The following is a 19,374-nucleotide window of genomic DNA, read 5'->3' as shown; positions in this document are numbered from 1 at the left end:
GCTGCTTTGGCTTCCGAACTATGTTTCCCAGAGGGCTTTGAAGGCTCCCGTATGGAACAAGAAGATACAGGGAACTTCCGCTTCCGCCTTCTCTCCGCATCCTCTGCAGTCGCGTTTCTTCCTTCTCCGCTCCGTTCTCCGCCGCCGTCAGGGTCTGCGACCCTGAGTCCGGAGCCGGGGTGAGTGACAGCTGGGGGCCGGGTTGGCGCGTGGGCGGCGGGAGTCCAGAGCGTCGGCCGTCTGGTTCCGGAGCCTCCTGGGAGGTGGGATGGAGCTCTGTGCCAGAGGTAACCACACATGCGCATTCCGCCGCTGCCCCGCCTCCTCCTCGCCCATTGGTCAGTTTCCAGGGGTCGCGACCCAGACAACCAATCCATGGTGTGCCTGCGACGTCCCGCCTCTCTCCGAGCCCTGGGGGAGGGGGGGTCCTTTTCTCCCAAGTACTTTGTAAGCTGTCCGACGCTTCCCTGGGCCTCCGGTACCCCGAAGTATCCTGGGAGTGGGGTGCAGCGTTGCTCATCTCTCACACCTGCTGGGCTCCCCATCACCCTCCTGTACAGGGATGTGGCCATCACTGGCCAGCTCCCAAAGCCTGGGGCACGGGTCTCCCCACCTAGTGGGGGCCTCCCCCACTTCTTTGGCTTCCCTTTGGAAGCTGTCTTCCCCCCGCCCATTCGAATGCCTCCCTCGGAGGCTTTAAAGGATTAGTTATGGGAAGGGAAAGTGTAGACGCCTATGGAGAGCCTCCAAAGCGGAGACCCCTGGCCCGGGACCCTGCTGGAGTTTCGGCGGCCAGGGCCACCCCGGGCTGACTCCTGCGAGCTCCCACGGCGGCGCCCTGCCCGGGCTGTGTCTTGTGTGGCACAGAGAGGCCCCGTGTCTGACCAGTAGTGGCGGGACTGAGCCCGTTTGTGCCAGGCACATGCCAAGCCCGATGGTGTGCCTGTGCCCTGGCAGTTGTGGCCAAAATGTGTCCCACCAATCCAAGAGTCCCAGGCTTCTGTGAGGAGGCCAAAGGCCCAGTAGAGCCGGGCCCTGGTCCAGCCCTGAACCGGAGCCCCAGGAGATGCCCAGAAGCTGATGATGCCATCCGTGACAGTAAAAACGGTCCAAATTAAACTCCAACCCAGGCAAAAAGCTTCCACCTGGGCGGTTCCCCAGCAGTGCCCCAAGTGTAAGAAAGAGCACTTGGGTGGGCACCAGCGTCTGCTCCTCTTCCCGACCTTTCCAGGCCTGCGCAGGAGTCAGCCGCCAAGCAGGGGAGTGGCCTGGGCCCTCCTCTTCTGTCTGAGGGGTGTGTCAGGATTCTTGGAAACTCCCCGGATGTGAACCGGCTTTGATGGCACTCCAGACTGCCCTCGCCTAGCCCGTTTGTCATTCTTAGAAAGCAGACGGGATTATTTGCCTGAACTAGAACCAATGAAAGTAATCACAAAGGGGGAGGGGCCTTCACGCTCGCAGTCCCCCCACCTCACCCTGCCTCCCACTTCCTTGGTGGCCTTCCAGCCCCAGCTAGACCTGCCTGCAAGAGGCTCCCGCTGCCCCTCCTTTCAGTGCCCTTCCCGGGATCCGGGCCATCTCGCAGCTCCTGGTGGCACATTTGACATGGGAATTGTTGAGGGTAAGGGGCTGTCCTTGCCACCCTGGCATGTGCCCTGAGCTTCATAGGCGCTTGTGGATGGCTGAGCCCAGGAGGAAATGTGAAGGGGGGGGCAGCTTGAGGATGGGTTGGGAGGGGGGTTGCTGGAAGACCCCAGCCCCCCCCCAGCCTCTAGGGCCTTTGTCCCAGAATTCCAGATCCTTTTCCCAGAAAGCTTGTGCCAGTTCCCAGCCCCATCGTATCCTGGCTGGTGTTTTCCTCTTCATTGTACTGAAAGCTCCTCTCTGGAGTGGAATCCGCTTCCTCCAGGGAGCCTAGGCCTTGGCCCAGATTTCACACCCTCTGCCCCACCTCTTCAGGCTTTAAGGGGCCTCAGGGGTGTCTGCTTTCTGGCTCTGCCTCCTTCCAGAGACCTCCCTGAGATTCTCTGAATTCCTCACCCACAAGCCACAACATTCTTGTCTAGTCAGTCAGTCAACTAGCCCTGTGTCTGCCTGCCCTGGAGGAGCTTCCAGTGTAGTGGGGAGCCCAGGTGATGCTGGGGGGCTGCCCTGTGGCCACCAGCCAAGATCTCCAGCTCTCGAACCCTGAACCTTTCCCCCCTTTCTTTCAGCATCATTCCAGGTTGGTTCCCAGGACCCGGTACTTTGGCTGGGGACTCCCCTGAGGTTTTCTCTTCGGAGTAGGGATGGCCTCTGGGCTCCTACCCGTGGGCCCCCAGGTAAGTGGAGCTCCTTGTCCCAGAATGCCTTTTGTGTGGACGGGGCTGGCCGGAGAGGAGCTCACAACTGAGGCCCTGAGAGGGCAGGTGACGATTCCAAGGTCTCACAGTAGGGCTGTGTTCTCCAGTAGGGGGGAGGGGCAGGGAACTTGCTTGGGATCCACAGAGAGTGAGTGTTGGCACGGGGAGCCCCCAAAGCCTTTTCTGTGCCCCCGGTTGTCTCCTGCCCCTCCGGGACCAGAGGAACCCCGAATAACGGCCTGGCACCGTTCTAGTTCCCAAGCGACGCCCACACGGGCCCAGAGAGGCCATAGCATCGTGCCCAACTGCCCTGGCTCTCTTCCTGGGCTTGAGTCCTTCCGGGCTCAAAGGAGACCCAGGCAGCGGGAGGAGCTAGAAAGAGGGACACCTGGGCGGGGCGGGGCCTGGGCTCGGTGGTCCCGCCCCCAAGGGGAGGAGCCTGCGCGTCCCGCCATCCCATTTGTCTCTCCCTTTGACCCAGGATCCCCTGCTGGCGCGGGTACAAAATCGGCGCCTTGGGCCGTGTGGCTCCTGCTTCCCGCGATGGGCAGGAACTGAGTGAGCCAGGACAGCCCGTGTATACAGCTGGGGCCCACTGAGTGCGGCAGGGTCTACAGCAGGAGCTCACTGGGCGCCCCCCCCCCCCCGGGGCTCTCGCGCCCCTCCCTGAGGGAGAGGCCCCGGCGAGCCCGTTGTCTTCGGTCTTCCAGGGCTCGGTGACGTTCCGGGACGTGGCCGTGGACTTCTCCCCGGACGAGTGGGAGTGCCTGGGCCCGGCCCAGAGGGAGCTGTACCAGGAGGTGATGCTGGAGAACTACCGGAGCCTGGCGTGGCTGGGTGAGGCCTGCGGGCGGCGAGAGGGCTGTGCCTGGGGGAGTCACGTGACTGCCGAGGGGGAGGGCTGTGGGGTTCTGACGGGCGTCTCCGGGACAGGCCTCGCTGTTTCCTGTCCGGAAGTGGTCTGCCAGCTGGAGCGGGGGCCCTGGGTGCCGGAGCCGGAAGTGGTTGCAGGCCCTGCGGGTGAGTGGGCTGAGGAGGGCCTGTGGCGAAGGGGGAGGGTGGCTCCCGCTTCTACTCCCTCTTTGTCTCTTAAAGGGGTCCCGTGGGCTTGGCCTGCGCCCTCCTGACCCAGCAGAGCCCATTTCCGAGCCCTCTGGGGCTCCGGCCTCTGGTCCCCCTCCCCCCAGCGCCCCGCTTCCTGCTCCACCTTGGCCCGTGCCCGGCTGGAGGGCGGTATTGGTTATCGATTGCTCATCGCCTTTCCCGCCCTCCTCTGCCACACCACCGGGGCTGGCCAGGCCTGGGCTAGACACGAGGCAGCCAAGGAGGAGGGGCTGGGGGGCACCGAAGGCCAGTGAGGAGGGGATGGGGGGCACAGGGGTACGTCTGGGAGTAACAAGAATCCAGGGTGAAGGAAAGGGCCCAACAGCCACAGGAGGAGAGTACCCCCACTTGCCAGGAGTGCAAATCCATTCACCCATTAGTGCCGCAGTCAGGCCGGGACCTTCCACAGCTCCGGGGCTTGTGGGGCTCTTGTGATGTTGAGGGAGCGGCAGGCACAGCCAAGGTTCAGGGCTTGGCCCAACCAGAATCTCTTGGCCAGCTCCAGCAAGGACAGTGGGCTCTGGGTCCAGGCACAAAGGAGACCCAGAGAGGGGTCAGAGACAAAGGCCCAGCAGCTGGACGCCCAGGAGTAGCTCTCAGCTTCCATAGTGAGTCTCCTCCAACGGGAAAGAGTGGCCCCTCGTCAGGGAGCAGCAGTGACTTGTGGGACCAGAACCTGTGCCTGCCTGAGCCGAGGAGCCCTGGATCCCTCGCAGACAGCCTCTTTGTTGGTTTCCCTGAGGCCCTGCTAGCCCCTGCCCCCTCCCCCAGACCTCTGACCCTCACATCGGCCTCCACCTCCTTCTGAAGACAGCCGAGGGAGGGGGCAGACAGAAGGCCTTGTTCCTCCCGGTCTGAGTGCTGCCCCGCCCCCCTCCTGTCTCAGCCTGATTTCGGGGCGCACCCCCAGAACTTCGTAGGCCCTGGCTCACCTTGCGGGGCAGCTCTGCTTCTTGTAAGATTCCTGCTTCGACTTCCCCAAAGCCGTACATCCAGGTGTCTTCGAGGCGGATATGGCCGCGTATCCTGGCCCAAGACGAGATACTCTCCGTCACTGGGGGAGCTTCTCTCAGAGCAGCCCAGTTCAGTGATTCAGAAGCCACAGCAGGACGGAAACAGCCACACACAAGTGAGAGAGACCCTGCCCTGTCAGAGCCAGTCACTCTGGGCCCTTCCTTCGCCCAGTCCCAGGTTTTGGTTGCTATCTCACAGACGAGGGGAAACCTTCAAAATATAAGTATTCATCCAAGTATTCTAATTCAGAATGAAGGAAACCCAGACTGCCTAGGGGTGCACACCAAAATGCAACGGTCAAACAGACCTAGAAACAGAACAGTAGGGGGCAGCTGGGTAGCTCAGTGGATAGAGACCCAGGCCTAGAGGCGGGAGGTCCTGGGTTCAAATCTGGCCTCAGACACTTCCCAGCTCTGTGACCCTGGGCAAGTCACTTGACCCCCGTTGCCTAGCCCTTACCACTCTTCTGCCTTGGAGCCAATATACAGTATTGACCCCAAGATGGAAGGTAAGAGTTTAAAAAAAAACAGAATGGTAAAGGTCCCACAAAAGACAGGAAAAACAACAAGAATCTTCTCAGGACAGAACCTAGAGGGGAAGGATCAAATTGGGAAAGGAGTCCAGATCTGCAATCCCTCAGGGAGGGATCTAGGCATCCCTAGAAGCCAGGTCACAATCCCATCTGGGGCACCAACTGAAAGAAAGGAGCCTGGAAAACCCTCCTGTGCAAGGACTCAGCTTTATTGTGAGCAGAAAAATCAGAGGCCAGAGGGCTGAGGCTTCAAACTGGGGACCCTCAGGAGGGCCTCCCCAGTTCTTTTCTTTCAGCTGGCCAGCTTACTGGCCACAAGGCTTTCCTAAGCTTAGCTAAGCCATTCTTAGAAACGGGCATCATCTTAGATTTTTACTCAATGCCCTTTTTTTGTTTTGTTCAGTTTGGGGGGGGGGGTTTCCTAAAGTATGCGAAATGCTTTATTATATTGTTCAGAAATTTTATTATTAACTTTGAAAATAACTTTGGAGACGAATCTGTCTTAAAAGCGGAGAGCTGTATCGAGAAAAGGTTCGGCATGACAGCCCACTAAACAACATCCTCTCGATGATAGTCACTGGAATTTTTCCTGGAATCAGAGATAAACTCTCTAACTTCTTATTGTGTAGATTTCACTCATGGCTCCTTTCTCTGTCCCTTCCGCCTCTTTATTCCCTTTACCTTCCAAAAATCAGTAACTGGTTCATCAGTCAGATCAGCCGGATCTCCCAGCTGCCTGCTGTGTCTGTCACCTGGGGCATAGACAGTTAATAAATGAACTAAAAGTAGAGTGGGTCAGATGTGCAGGGTCTCTTGAAGGTGATGAGCTCCCCCCACAGGCAAAGGCTCACATACGGCTTGTCCAGTGTAGGACAGTGGATGCTTGTGTTCAGGCACAGCAGGATAGGTCCTGCCCCTTTCTTGACATTCCTCTAACTTAGAGTGTTTCTACGTTTTTGCTGCTCACTGCTGTCCAGCCTAGCAGGCAGATGTAGGCAGTTTTCATCTCCCCTTCCTTTTCCACTTAAAATGTTTTAGTAGAGATTCACAGAAGAATTGGTACAGATCCGGCTGATGATGGGTCTTTCCAAAGAGAAGCAAGCAAACCTTGCTTCTCAAGAGGCAGTTTGGAAGAAAACTCAATGACTAAACTCATTCCATCTTTTTTGTGACTAAGGATTGTGTAGACGGGCAGACCAGGAGAATGCTGTGGAAATATTAAGCATGGAGTTCAGCAAAGCATTTGATACAATCTCTCATTGTTTGAGATAAACTCTTGAGGATTCGGGGTAGTTGGTTGATAGGGCTGTTGAGATACTTGAAACTAGTTGAGAGGCAAGACCCAAAGTTTGTTATCGGTGGGTAGATGTCCCCCAATAGGGAAGTCTCCAGCAGCATTCCACATGAGTTGGTCCCGTACTGTTCAACGTCTTTATTTTATTGTCTTAAATGGAGGCAGAGATGGCATGCTTGTATGATTTAAAGACAAATAGATTCAGTTCAGAAAAAGGTACAAGTAACTCTAGTACAAGAGAGGGTATCATGTGTCCTGGGAGCCCACAGTGTTAATGGGGTAAAGATTAGGTTGTGATCATCAGCAGGAATGTTACAGGATAGGGAGGCAACACTCTTCTCTCTTCACCTCTGCTCAAGCCACGTGAGGCTCCTTCCCGGTCGGTTTTGTTCATCTTCCTCCTCTAGTAAAAAATAAAATCAGCCATCTCTATGGGGCTTCCATCTGTCTTCCAGGTTTCTGGGCTGTCAACTCTAAAAGGACTAATTTTTAGTTTCCTTATTTCTGCCAGTTACAAACTTTCGGACCTGGATTTCTCTGTCTCCTATGTCTCTGCCTCTTATTTCTGTCTGTTTTTCTCTCTCTGACCATTCTCGCTTTAACTTTTCCTCTCACCCAGAGTGGCCAGAGAAGAAGGAGGGTTGAAAAGCCCGTCTTATTTCCTATGTTCATGTTCTCTTTAGCCATAGTAAGAATGGAGACTCTTTAGAATTCTAAAATCTTAACTTTTTGAAAAAACTGGGTAACAATCCTGCCCAAACTCCCACCCAATGAAGAAATCTCTCTATCAGTCCTAACTTCTGCTGGTCATCCATCTTAGGCATTTTGAGAAACAGAACTTTTAGTTCCATTGTGGAGAACCACCATTAGCATATCCCCCCCAAAAAAATCCTGAACCTTTAGTTTAGCGCTTTGAAAAATAAATATAATTTGACTTTTTTAGAAAGGTTCCATGGGGGAGCAAAAAGGACCCTGGAGGTGGAACCAAAAAAAAAAAAAAGCCTTACTTCACATATGAACTTTGACCTCTATTGGCAAAGAGATTATGACCAAATTACTAGATCAATCTAAGCACCAGTTTCCTCTTTTAGAAAAATATAAAAAGTGGCCATCCAAGGTGGTGGCAAGTTTGAATATAAGAATCTTTAAAAGTGATTATACTACCCCAGGTATTAAGAGATGGATATAAGTTGTTCAAACTCAAGCTATATGGGGCAGCTAAGTGGCACAATGGATAGAGTGCCAGGACTACATTGGGAGGACCTGGATTCCAATCCAGCTGCAGACACTTCATAAGGATGTGACCCTGGGCAAGTCATTTAAGACCTTTTGCCTATCCCTTGCCCTTCTGGATTAGAGTTTTTACTACGACAGAAGATAGGGGTTTCAAAAATAAACAAACTCCCAACTATCTATAATTTTATAAGTATAGGAAACTCCTTCCACCAACACAAGTCACAACTCATCTATGACTTAATCTAGGGAGTTGCTAGAGATTGCTAGAAGTTAAATGACTTCACCAAGGTGACAGAGCTGGTTTGGGAACTTGGGTCTTCCTGACTTTAAGAATAGAATTCTGTATACTCTAACTAATTGCCTTCATAAAATGTACATGATTACAATAATCAAAACAATCCATATTTATCTGTACTTGAAGGACTGTGAAAGACTTTCCTTATTGATGCAGAGTGAAAGGAGCAGAACCAGGAGAACATTATACACAGAGACTGGTACACTGTGGTACAGTAGCATGTAATGGACTTCTCCATTAGTGGCAATGCAGTGATCCTGAACAACTTTGAGGAAGTTACAAGAAAAAATACTATCCACATTCAGAGGAAAAACTGGTAGTATAAACACCAAAGAAAAACAATTGCTTGATTACATGGGTCGAGGGGATATAATTGGGGATGTAGACTCTAAATGATCACCCTAGTTCAAACATCAACAACATGGAAAATAGGTTCTGATCAAGGAAATGTCTAAAATGCAATGGAATTGCGCATCACCTATGGGAAGGGGGAAGGGGAGGGAAAGAATATGATTCTTGTAACCAAGGAATAATGTTCTAAATTGACTAATTAAATAAAATTTTCAAAAAATAAACAGAAAAAAAAGATTTTCCTTAACTCTAGAAACATAAGATTGTATTAGTTATTCTTGAGAGTTTACCAGTCATAGTTATTGATTTTAGATACAGAAGTCAAGACTATAAGTAGGAGATAGAAGTAATAACTATGTTTTCTTTTTATTTTCTTTCAGGTTGGGAGACCAAGGCCCCAAAATTGGGCCTTGCTATTAAAGGATCATCTCAAGAAAGCCTGACAAGTATTGATATATGTGTCTCCAAGTTAGGAAAAGTCTGGAAACTTAAAGCCAATTTAGAAACTCTTCAGGAAAAGAATATCTGTAAGCATGATACAGATAGAGAAGGTAAGTATAATGACTGTGGGAAACCCTTCACTTATACATCAGGCCTTATGGAGCATCAGATAATTCATATGAATGAGAAGCCCAATGAGTGCCATGAATGTGAAAAGACCTTCAGTCAAAGAACAGAATTTAGACAACATCACAGAATTCACACTGGAGAGAAACCTCATGAGTGCAATGAATGTGGCAAGGCCTTCCGCCGCAGTTCACAACTTAGTGAGCATCAGAGAATTCATACTGGAGAGAAACCTTATGAATGTCAGCAATGTGGCAAAGCATTCCGACAGAGATCAAAACTTACACGACATCAGAGAATTCATACTGGAGAGAAAACTCATGTCTGTAATGAATGTGGGAAAGCCTTCCACCAGAGCTCAGCACTTATTCAACATCAAACAATTCATACTGGAGAGAAACCTTATGAATGTCAAGAATGTGGGAAGGCCTTCAGCCTGAGCACACGATTCATTGTACACCAGCGAATTCATACTGGAGAGAAACCTTATGAATGTCAGGAATGTGGAAAAGCCTTCCATCAGAGAACGGGACTTACTGAACATCAGAGAATCCATACTGGAGAGAGGGCTTATGAATGTAACAAATGTGGGAAGACCTTCTGCCAGAGAACAGGACTTACTCAACATCAGAGGATCCATACTGGAGAGAAACCTTATGAATGTAAAGAATGTGGGAAGGCCTTCTGCCAGAGAACAAGGCTTACTCAGCATCAGAGAATTCATACTGGAGAGAAACCTTATGAATGTAAGGAATGTGGGAAGGCCTTTAGAGTAAAAACACTGCTTACTCAGCACCAGATAATTCATACTGGAGAGAAACCTTTTGAATGCAAGGAATGTGGGAAGGCCTTTCACCTGAGCACTGGACTTAGTGAACATCAGAGAATTCATACTGGAGAAAAACCCTATGAATGTAGTGAATGTGGGAAGGCCTTCCGCTGGAGTGCAGGACTTAGTCGACATCAAACAATTCATACTGGGAAGAAACCTTTTGAATGTAATGAATGTGGGAAAGCCTTCCGCCTGAGTACAGCGCTTACAGAGCATCAGAGAATTCACACTGGAGAGAAACCTTTTGAATGTAATGAGTGTGGAAAGGCCTTCCGTCTGAGCATAGGCCTTACTGAACATCAGAGAAATCATACTGGAGAAAAACCATATGAATGCATGGACTGTGGGAAGGCCTTCAGCCAGAGTACACAGCTTAATCGACATCAGAGAATTCATACTGGAGAGAAACCATATGAATGTAATGAATGTGGGAAGGCCTTTTGCCAAAGAGCAAACCTTATACAACATCAGACAGTTCATACTGGTGAGAAGCCTTATGAATGTAATGAATGTGGGAAGGCCTTTAGCCAAAGCACAGCACTTACCGGACATCTGAGAATTCACACTGGAGAGAAACCTTATGTATGCAATGAATGTGGGAAGGCCTTCCGTCTAAGGACAGGACTTACTGAACATCAGCGAATTCATACAGGACAGAAACCTTATGAATGTAATGAATGTGGAAAAGCTTTCCGCCTGAGCAAACAGCTTACTCAGCATTACAGAATTCACACTGGAGACAGGCTTTATGAAGGTAGAGCCTTTTGAAAGAATTGAATTTGAGGTTTTTAGCTAAATTGTATTCTTTTTCAGAAAGCAGAAATTACAACCTAGAGGAAACCCTTGAGATCAAATTCTCAACAAAGTTAATATAATAGCTGTTCCAAATTCTTTTCCTCTCTGGTCAAGTCCCCAATCTCCACATTTGCCACAAATGATTCACTCTTAACTTACTGAGAAATTGTTCTAGTCTGAAAGGAGCAAACTGCCCTTAGACGGTCACAGGAGAAAAATTATTTCTACTTTTTCTTGATTGTCCTTTTGTGCCCATCATCCCACTGATTCTTAATCCTCTGATTTCAAACCATTTGCTAAGTCTATCAATTTTCTATCCACGATATCTCTATCATTTGACCCTCCTGTCTACTCACATCACCACCACCTTAGTCCATGTCCCTGTCACCCCTCATCTGAACTATTGCTTCCCCTTATACATTCTGATATTCCAAATGAACTAGCCAACTTTCTGTTCCTAATGTTCCATCTCTTGATTTCTCACCTTTCTGTGGGGTCTATAATATTCTCTCTCCTCCCTTCTATCTCCTACAATTCTAATTCTCTTCAAGGCTTAATTGAAGTGCTATCTCCTACATGAATCCTCTGCCTGACCATTCCAGGTATTGCTCCATGACATCCTCTCCTTTACCCAATAATGTAGTGAATTAATTTCTCGATTAGTCATCCATCCATTGGGGGAATAGACTGTTTTGTCTCGTGTAATTTTCTGTCAGTGTCTTGCATATAATGGACACAGTGTTTGTTGAATTAACTTGCTTTGATATCCCACTTTCCATCATCGAGAAGTTGTTTAAATAGGCTGTATTGGAGTATTAATTATATCTTTCATATATACATACATATGTTTAGTATATCATTTTATAATTCTTTTATTATATCTTTTCCTCATTTCTAGTTTTTGGGGTTATATTAATTTTGATCTTTGCTCTAACAAGTCCCCAGTCTGACTGTACACAGATATCTTACTCAGGAATGATTTCTACATCAATAACAAGTTATTTTTTCTATTAAAATAAAGATGTGACTTTTTAATTAAAGACAGAATTTGAAAGAAGGGACCTCAGATGCCACCTAGTGCAACCCATACCCCAAAGGGTCCCCACCTAGGAAATGGTTTTCCAGCCTCTTCTCAAAGACCCCCAGTGAGGAGAATCTAGCATCTCTCAAGACAATCCATTCCACTTTTTTATTTTGTTCTTTTTGAATCATTTCAGTCCTGTCCAAGTCTTCCTGATCCCATTTGGAATTTTCTTGGATACTACTAGGTTAGTTTGCAGTTCCTTCTACACTTTAGAACAGCTCTGATTGTTAGGAAACTTCCTGAAATGAAATGTAAATCCCTCCTTTACATACTTGAGCATGACTAGCATGTCCTGAATTTTGTTCTCTCTAGGCCAAGTACATTTATTTCCTTTCAACAAGATTTCATGTAAGCAAGGTCCTTCACCATCTTGGTTCCTTCTTATGGACACTATGCATTTGTGCTGTTTCTTAGACTATGATCCTGTACGGGTTAAATTAAGAGGTTTGACAAGATAAGAGCAGCTTTTAATAATTTAAGTTTTAAAGAGAATATAGTAGAGTTGTAAATTAATATCCCTACAAGCCCAAGAAAAGTCAACTTCTAGCAGCTTTTAACTAACAGTTTAGTTTAATTAAAATGGAGTTAGTAAAAGAATATAGTAAAGGAGAGAAATATAGGAAAGAAGTAGAGAAAGACAATTTCCTAATGTCTATACTAGTTATTCCATAACTACCTGTAACTTCTACCTACAACTGCCATTTGAGAAAGTCCAACTGATCACCCTTCAGCTCAGTTCACCAGGCAGAATTAGTATCTATCTATAGATATACCTGCAGATATGTGTGTGTGTGTGTGTATATATATATATCCCAACCACCAACTAATCACCAACCCACACCACCAGCAACCAACTCATGCCCAGCAGCCAACTTCCCCACAACTGCCAACCCTGTCAGCAACTGACAGACCAACTAATTCATTCTGTCTCCTTTTATACCCTTTTCCTACCTCACTTCCTATCTGTGGTTTCTACTTCCTGTCACTGTGGGCTGGTTAATACCTACACATCTCTATGGTAAGAGGACCTCCAGGTCCCCTGCTAAATTAAAAAAAGGAATAAAGAATTCCTTTTTACAATCCCCGGAATGGAATACAATATTGCAGATGAGGTCTAAGCAGGGCATAGTATAAGATTCTCGCCTCCATATTCCTGGAAACTGACCCTCTGATTGCAGCCCAAGATTTCATTAGCTTTGGGGGCTGCCACAACATACTTCTGCTTCCTATTGAGTTCACAATCCACTCAAAACCCCAGAACTATTGTCCATTCCCCCATCCCCATTTTCTACTTGGGAAGGTGATGATTGGATCCCAAGTTTTAGACTTTATCCTTACTGAATTATAATTTGTTAGATTCAGCCCAACATTTCAACACACCAAGATCTCTTTGGATCCTGGCTCTAATCTAATAGCAATCCCTAGCAACTTTGTGTCATCTGCAAAGACAATGAGCACATGATCTATGCCTTTATTGATATCATTAATAAAAATGTTAACTTTGGACCAGAAATACTTTTTAGAAACGACAATAATGAAGTCTGAATTTCTTCAGAACACAAATGATGGATTTAGAATTGGTGTTATTACATCAACAAACCATGTTACCATCGTATGACTTAAGAAGAGAGATGTGAAGTTGATTGCCAGAAAGGGATTTCTGACTCCAGTAGATAATGGATCCTGTAGAATTTATTTCAGTCTTTTCTATAATCTTTTCTATGAAACTTAACTGCACAAAGGCAAAAATATATATATATATATATGTGCCCCATGACCCAGAATTAAGGCTCTCTGGGCTTACAAAATAAATCTTTCGGGTTTTTCATTAAGTACAGTGGCTCATGCTTGGACCCATGATCTCCTCCAGAACATAAAAAACTGGTTCCTTTCTGCTCTTTCCTAGGAGTATTTAATAACTCAGCTTTTGTCTTCAGTTTAAAGCCCCCATTATAATGGGCCTCCTACCTCCCATCTTCAAGAAACTTTTCTTTGCCCTTCTTGAATCCTTCCTCCAGCCCCACTAACATCCCATCCTGCTCGCCATTCTTTCTCCTTATCTGGTATTGCCAACGTCTTATTTTGTTTAATTCTCCTTATTTGTTACAAGGGCAGTTTTTATTGGGAGGTGAGGTGGGAAGTCAGTCGAAACGGATAGCTATGTGAAGGAAAGAAAGAAAGAGAACATCAACAAAGCATTTGAAAAGAAGATCCCTGGGGAATTCCATGGAAACCTCTGGTCAAGTTGACTTGTACCCATGAATTATTACCCTTTAAGTCTGATCATCCACTCAGCCCTGAATTCATCTAATAGGAGGTATTTTCAAATGCTTTGCTTAAATGTAGGTAATTTATAGCTCAGCATTCTTCTCTACTTGCTTTAGTCATCCTGCTCCTGAAAGAAAGAAAAATAACTGGGCCCACTACCAGAGCCGAAGAGCTGAGCTTATATGTGGGCACAAAATAGAGAAGTCCGAAGTCTGCAGCCGCTCCCAGTCTCCGGCCTGACACGTCCGATGTTTGGCTTATAATGAATTTATAAGCGTGAGCAGTTGCTCTACAGGTGTTATACACTAGGTCAGGAGCTCAGAACATGTGGAAAAGGGGTACCAAACAGGTTGATGAAAAGATCTTTTTTTTACTAACAGGTTCCAGTAAGAAGGGCACACGCCCCTAACACGTACTTTTCTCCTTTCCCTTCCTCGGTAACTTGGTCACGACACTGTAAGAATAGGGGGCCAGTTTCCTCGTGTTACAACCTCTAGTGCATGTAGGAAAACAACAGGGAGGTGAACAGGCACTTTCATCATTACAGAGACTTCTAATGCTCTTCCTATTATGTATTATTTAGCTCTCAGTTCCAGCTTAGCAATCCTTATAAGCGACTAAAAGTTACTGAACTTAATTTCTTCTTGCACCCCAAAAAGGACATAGATGTACTCCTGGCATGACTTGCTCTTCATGAAGCTCTTCTGGCTTCTTGTGATCGCCATTTGCCTTTTGGGGGAAACTAACCATCTTTTTCACCTGTTCTAGAATTTTCCTAGAAAGCAAAGGCAAGTTCACTGGTCTATGGTTTGTAGACTTTGTTCTTTTCCCCCTTTTAGAAAGTTGGAACCGCATTTGCCCTTCAGTATTGGAGTATCTCTTCCTGTAGTCCCAAATGTCACTGATAGTGGCTCAACTAGCACCTCTTCCAGTTCTTTCAGGACGTGGAGGCTCATTTTATACAGACGGAGTGCCTTAAATCCATTTGAGACAGACTCATCCTGAGGATCAACTCTGAGCAATTTGTGTTCATTTTGTCAGCTGCTTGTTATTATGGCCCCACATGTTGGGCTTTTCTTCAGGAGATTATTGACGATTTGTGAGTGCGAAGGTTCTCTCTGGATCTTTAGCTTCTCTTCTCAGTTTTACAATCTGTGTTTCTGACTTTTTAGCCACCCTTCTATGTTCTCACCTTTATACTAAAGTCAAGAGAGCATAGCGATTTTACCTTGGCCATTCGTATTGGTATCCATGGAATTTCTCTACCTCTTCAACTGTCACAAAAGCTATTACACGTGCAGCAGTTATTTCAATGGTGCTGGTTTTGCAATATAAGAATGGTAAAAAAAACTTTTGTTACCTCTGGGCACACAATAAAACCAGCACTGCCACCCTCTTTTACTTTTGCATAAGAATTTGTCTTCCTACCTGTGTGACCCTGACCAAATCTCTTATCCCCAACTGCATAGTCCATATTGTTCTTCTACCTTGGAGTCAATACTTAGTATTGATTCTAAGAAGGTGTGAGTTTTAAAATATTGTGGCTGGGGAAACTTCCTCTTTCAGCATGCCCCAGGAGTCCCTCCCCCCATTTCCTGGCATGGAATTGGTCTTGAATGGACCAATCCCATGCCAAGGAGGGAACTCTGAATCGGAGAAGATTCAGAGTTTAGTCAGGGTGGTTAATTTCAGCCTAGGGAAACTCTGGTGGGTTTTTTCTTTTAATAAAGTTTTTGAAAGATCAAAGGCAGATAGTTTTCTTTCACCTCTTCATTTGGCAACCTGAAGGGACCCCAGAACCTTTGAGGTAAGCAGAAACTCCCCCTCCTCCGAGTCTCCCAAGCTCTCCTGCCCTCCCCTTTCACACAAAAGGCTCCAATTCCAGCAGCTCATTTTCCCGTGCCCTGCAACCTGTAAAATGTGGGTTTCAAAACTGTGAATTGCCAACACTGTAAAGATAATTTTTAGTGTCTTGATTTAAATAAAAAATAAGTGGTTGCCATGGAAAAAATTCCCAAATATGAAAATACCCAAGTCAGCTGGGTTTTTAGAGATTTTAATTAATACAAATGAAGTAATTAAGGAAAGAAAGAGAGTAGAGAGATGAGTTATAGTAGGAAGGGCCAAGGCCAAATGGCCTAGGCCTGAGCCTTAAGAGAGACTAGTCAGTCCTTTATCACTCACCACAAGATTGTCCCAAGCAAAACTCCAGTCCTTCCCTGAAATCCTCAACTCCTGAACTGAGTTCAGAGACCCAGATCCTCCAAACTAACTCCAAACTCCCACTAAGTACAGAGAGCCAGCTCCTTTTAAAGAGAAATTTCTCTTATGTCACCTCCCCTAAATTTTCACATCTGCCAATCACAGTAGACGTTTTCCCCAGGACTGCCCATTCTTAGTTCACATCTTTTGTTATCACCTTCTCTGATTAGATTATATCTTCTTAGTATTTCACATCTCCTTACTAAGCTTGCCCTTTGTAAGTTGCTTGACCTTTTTAGTGATTAATTTAACCTTTATAGGTTCTTAGCACCCTTTTGTGTTAGATCTAAAAATAGAATTAGCTTAAGGTCTAGCTTTTACTATAAGGTATGAGTTAAGTTCCTTTCATTGTTCAATCAGGAGTTTTATACCTATCTTCCCCTAAAGTATGCCTAAGTATGGATGGAGTAATGTAAAGTTCCCAAGATATTCCTGATTCTTGTTAGACCAAGTATCTCCATTGTTACAATAAGGAAATAGCTTAACCAAATCCTCTAAGGTAGAGTCTGAGCAGTTTTAAGATTCACAAACCCATCTCCTGCTCTTCATCCCTCATCCCCTTCATTTTTCCTCCTTCCTTTCAGACCCCTGGGAGCTGAGCTTTTTCCCACCCCCAGCTATAAGCCCCCACTGCATTCTTTTTCAGCCATCCTGCTGTGCTTACTCTCTCTCTCTCTCTCTCTCTCTCTCTCTCTCTCTCTCTCTCTCTCTCTCTCTCCTCCCTCCCTCCCTCCCTCCTTTCCCCTCTCCAGTGTAGCCTCTCTAGCTGATCACTCCCTCCTTTCTCCTCCAAGCCTAGGATCAGACCCCTGCAGATCTTAGCTTTTCTTTACCCTCCAGGGACCCCTACTAATAACCCCCTTACCATTCTTTCCCAGCCATCGTTCTCCTACCCCTCCTCCCTCCTCCTGCCCAGCTTCTCCAGCTGTCCTCTTCCCCTTTCTCCCCACCCTCCAGCTGAGTTTTTTCCCCTGCTAACTGATCCTCTGCTGAGATGAGCTGTTTTTCCCCACCAAATCCTCCTGTTGACCCCCTCTCTCTTTGCTTTCCCACTATCCTCCTTCCTCTCCTCATCCACCTTTTCCTCCTCCCTGCTACTACTGCCTCTTACCCCCATCCAGATCTCCCCTGTGCATCCCTATCTGGATCTCCTCTATATTCTAAATATTTTTTTCTCTTTTCTCCACCTACCTCCTGCTTTTTTGCTACTCTTTCTCTTCCTGCCTTGCCCCCTGGCCAAGCCTCTCCACTCAGGGGCTTGGCTGAGGCTGCATTGCCCCCCCCCAAAATTTATCCCTCTTGCCCAAGCAAGGCTTGGGCTCCCTGCTCCTGCCTGATCCCTGCTTAGCCTGCAGCCTCTGCTTGACTGCCACCAGACCCTCTGCTACAAATTCTTCAGAATCAGGTAAGGTATACATCCTTTCACCCACCCCCTAGCACAGAGACCCCTGTTTCTTCCCCCACCCATGTGGATTTTTCAAACTCTTCCCCCACCCCTATGCTAAACCTCCAATTTCCTGCCCAGCCCCAGCCAGCATGGGGGTGGTTGACACCTACATCGGCTAATTTCTTTTTTTGTTGTTCAGTTTTGGCCAAAAGTACAACACAATGTTGCACATTATGTTGGCAACCTTTATGAACAGTTTTTTTTGTCCCCTGGGGTTTTTGGTAACGTTAGGGGTTGAACTGGTTTCCTTTGCTAGTCTTAGGAGGTTTTCTTTCTATAAATCTTTTACTAATCTTGGAATGTTTTATTTTTCCAAACCTCAATTCTAAATGCCATATGGCCATCCTACAGACCCAAATGCAGGCCCAACTGGAGGTTTTGAAGAGATCCTTGCCTGATCTCAAGATACACCAGGAAGAACCCTCTCCACCTATACCTCAGAGGGAACATCCTTCACCTGTACCTCAGGTGGAATTTCTCCTCTCTTGGCATGTACAGCTCCTGGCCACCCTGTCCTCCCCTGCCCTTCTCCTAGTACCCCACCATATCCTTCCCCTTGTCCCAGCGCCCCCCCCCAGCCCAGTCCATCCCTGGAACCAGCTCCACTCCCTTCCCCCCACCCTCCCTCACTTTCTCGGTAGCAACACAAACATCCACACACAAAAAAAAGACTAGGACCACGAACGAATCATATGAAGGCCTTTTCCCTTAAGGGAAATGCTCACATTGTTGACAAATGGGAACATGGTTACCTTAAAGCACCACATGACTTTTACTCCCCAGGATATAAAAATTTTCAAACAAAATGTCCCCTCATTCGAAGACAAACCAATTGTCATCAAGACCCTGGACAACATATCCCATACGTATGGTCCTGTTTAGCAGGATGTACAGTACTTGCTCCAGGCCTTTTGACTGAAAGAGAGAAAGGCAAAAATATTTCTACTGTTAATAGAGCTAGAGGAAGGAATATGGTTCATTGGCCAGAACACAACCCAAAATGGAATATAAATGATGAAGACAAGTATTTGGAGCTATGCCATACCAGGGAGGCATTGCTAAAGGCAATGCGACAGTGCTCCAACAGGCCAGGCACAAGAACCAAATTTGAAAACCTTAAATAATTGGAGGATGAGTCACCTCAATTTATGGACAGACTAATTGAACTAGGAGGAAGGTACATAGCCCTTGACCTCACTAGAGAAAGGGATGTACGGCAAATAAGGAGGAAATTTGTGAACAGCTGCTGCAAAGTGGTCCAAGAATATTTTAAAACTAACTGCCCAAACTGGCCTAATATGGTCCTTGAGGAACTTCACAGGGTTGCAGTGTATGTATCTGAAGGCCATGAACAAAAAAAAATGAGGAAATGTTATTTGGTAGCAGAATTACAGAAAGAACTAAAAACCTTAATGGAAAGACTTGATAAACGAGAAAGGAGGTCAAGAAGTTTACATTTCCCCTTTGCAGGAATCCACACATCAATCATTAATATGCCACTTCTGTGCAAAAAGGGGTCACATAATGGTGAATTGTAGGAATTGGAAACAAGCAATTCAGAATAATAACTTCAGGAATAATAACACCTTTAGAAATCCTAACAATTATACAGATTTTAACAGTTATGGCAATAATACTCCACATCCAAATCCAAATCAGGCAAACAATAATTCACATAAACAACAATATATCCAAAGTGGAGCCCGTCCACACTATACTCAGGGTAGGACTGTCCCTCAGCCTAGGGGAGCCCAAGGAAATCCCCCAAACACACCAAATACCCCAAGATCTTTATGAAGGTGTGAAAGAGGGAAAAGACACTAATCAGAGAGCAAAGCCCTTGATTTACCAGACCCTGATGTCTGGTAGAAATTGAAATGGTAGAAATTGAAAAGGAATATTTCCCTCCTAACAAAATATTGCAAATATATACAAGAGTTTATTAATGCCT

At 46.6% G+C, this 19,374-nt stretch overlaps 1 protein-coding gene across 2 annotated transcripts; it reads left to right on the top strand.

Annotated features, from left to right (window-relative positions):
- Window positions 1-89: 89 nt before the first annotated feature.
- LOC103094147 (zinc finger protein 345-like) lies at window positions 90-15,123 on the top strand. 2 transcript variants are annotated; one of them, XM_007490114.3, is made up of 5 exons: window positions 90-179; window positions 2,214-2,321; window positions 3,053-3,179; window positions 3,276-3,362; window positions 8,549-15,123. In XM_007490114.3, exons 2-5 carry the CDS (start codon window positions 2,289-2,291, stop codon window positions 10,333-10,335), a joined length of 2,034 nt encoding a protein of 677 aa, XP_007490176.1. In that variant the 5' UTR covers window positions 90-179; window positions 2,214-2,288; the 3' UTR covers window positions 10,336-15,123. The 2 variants fall into 2 exon arrangements, with proteins under 2 accessions (XP_007490176.1, XP_007490177.1); XM_007490115.3 differs by lacking the exon at window positions 3,276-3,362.
- The last annotated feature ends 4,251 nt before the right edge of the window (window positions 15,124-19,374 follow it).

Source organism: Monodelphis domestica, chromosome 3 (assembly GCF_027887165.1).
Source record: "Monodelphis domestica isolate mMonDom1 chromosome 3, mMonDom1.pri, whole genome shotgun sequence".
Classification (NCBI taxonomy): domain Eukaryota; kingdom Metazoa; phylum Chordata; class Mammalia; order Didelphimorphia; family Didelphidae; genus Monodelphis; species Monodelphis domestica.
This window is presented reverse-complemented; position numbering and strand designations above follow the sequence as displayed.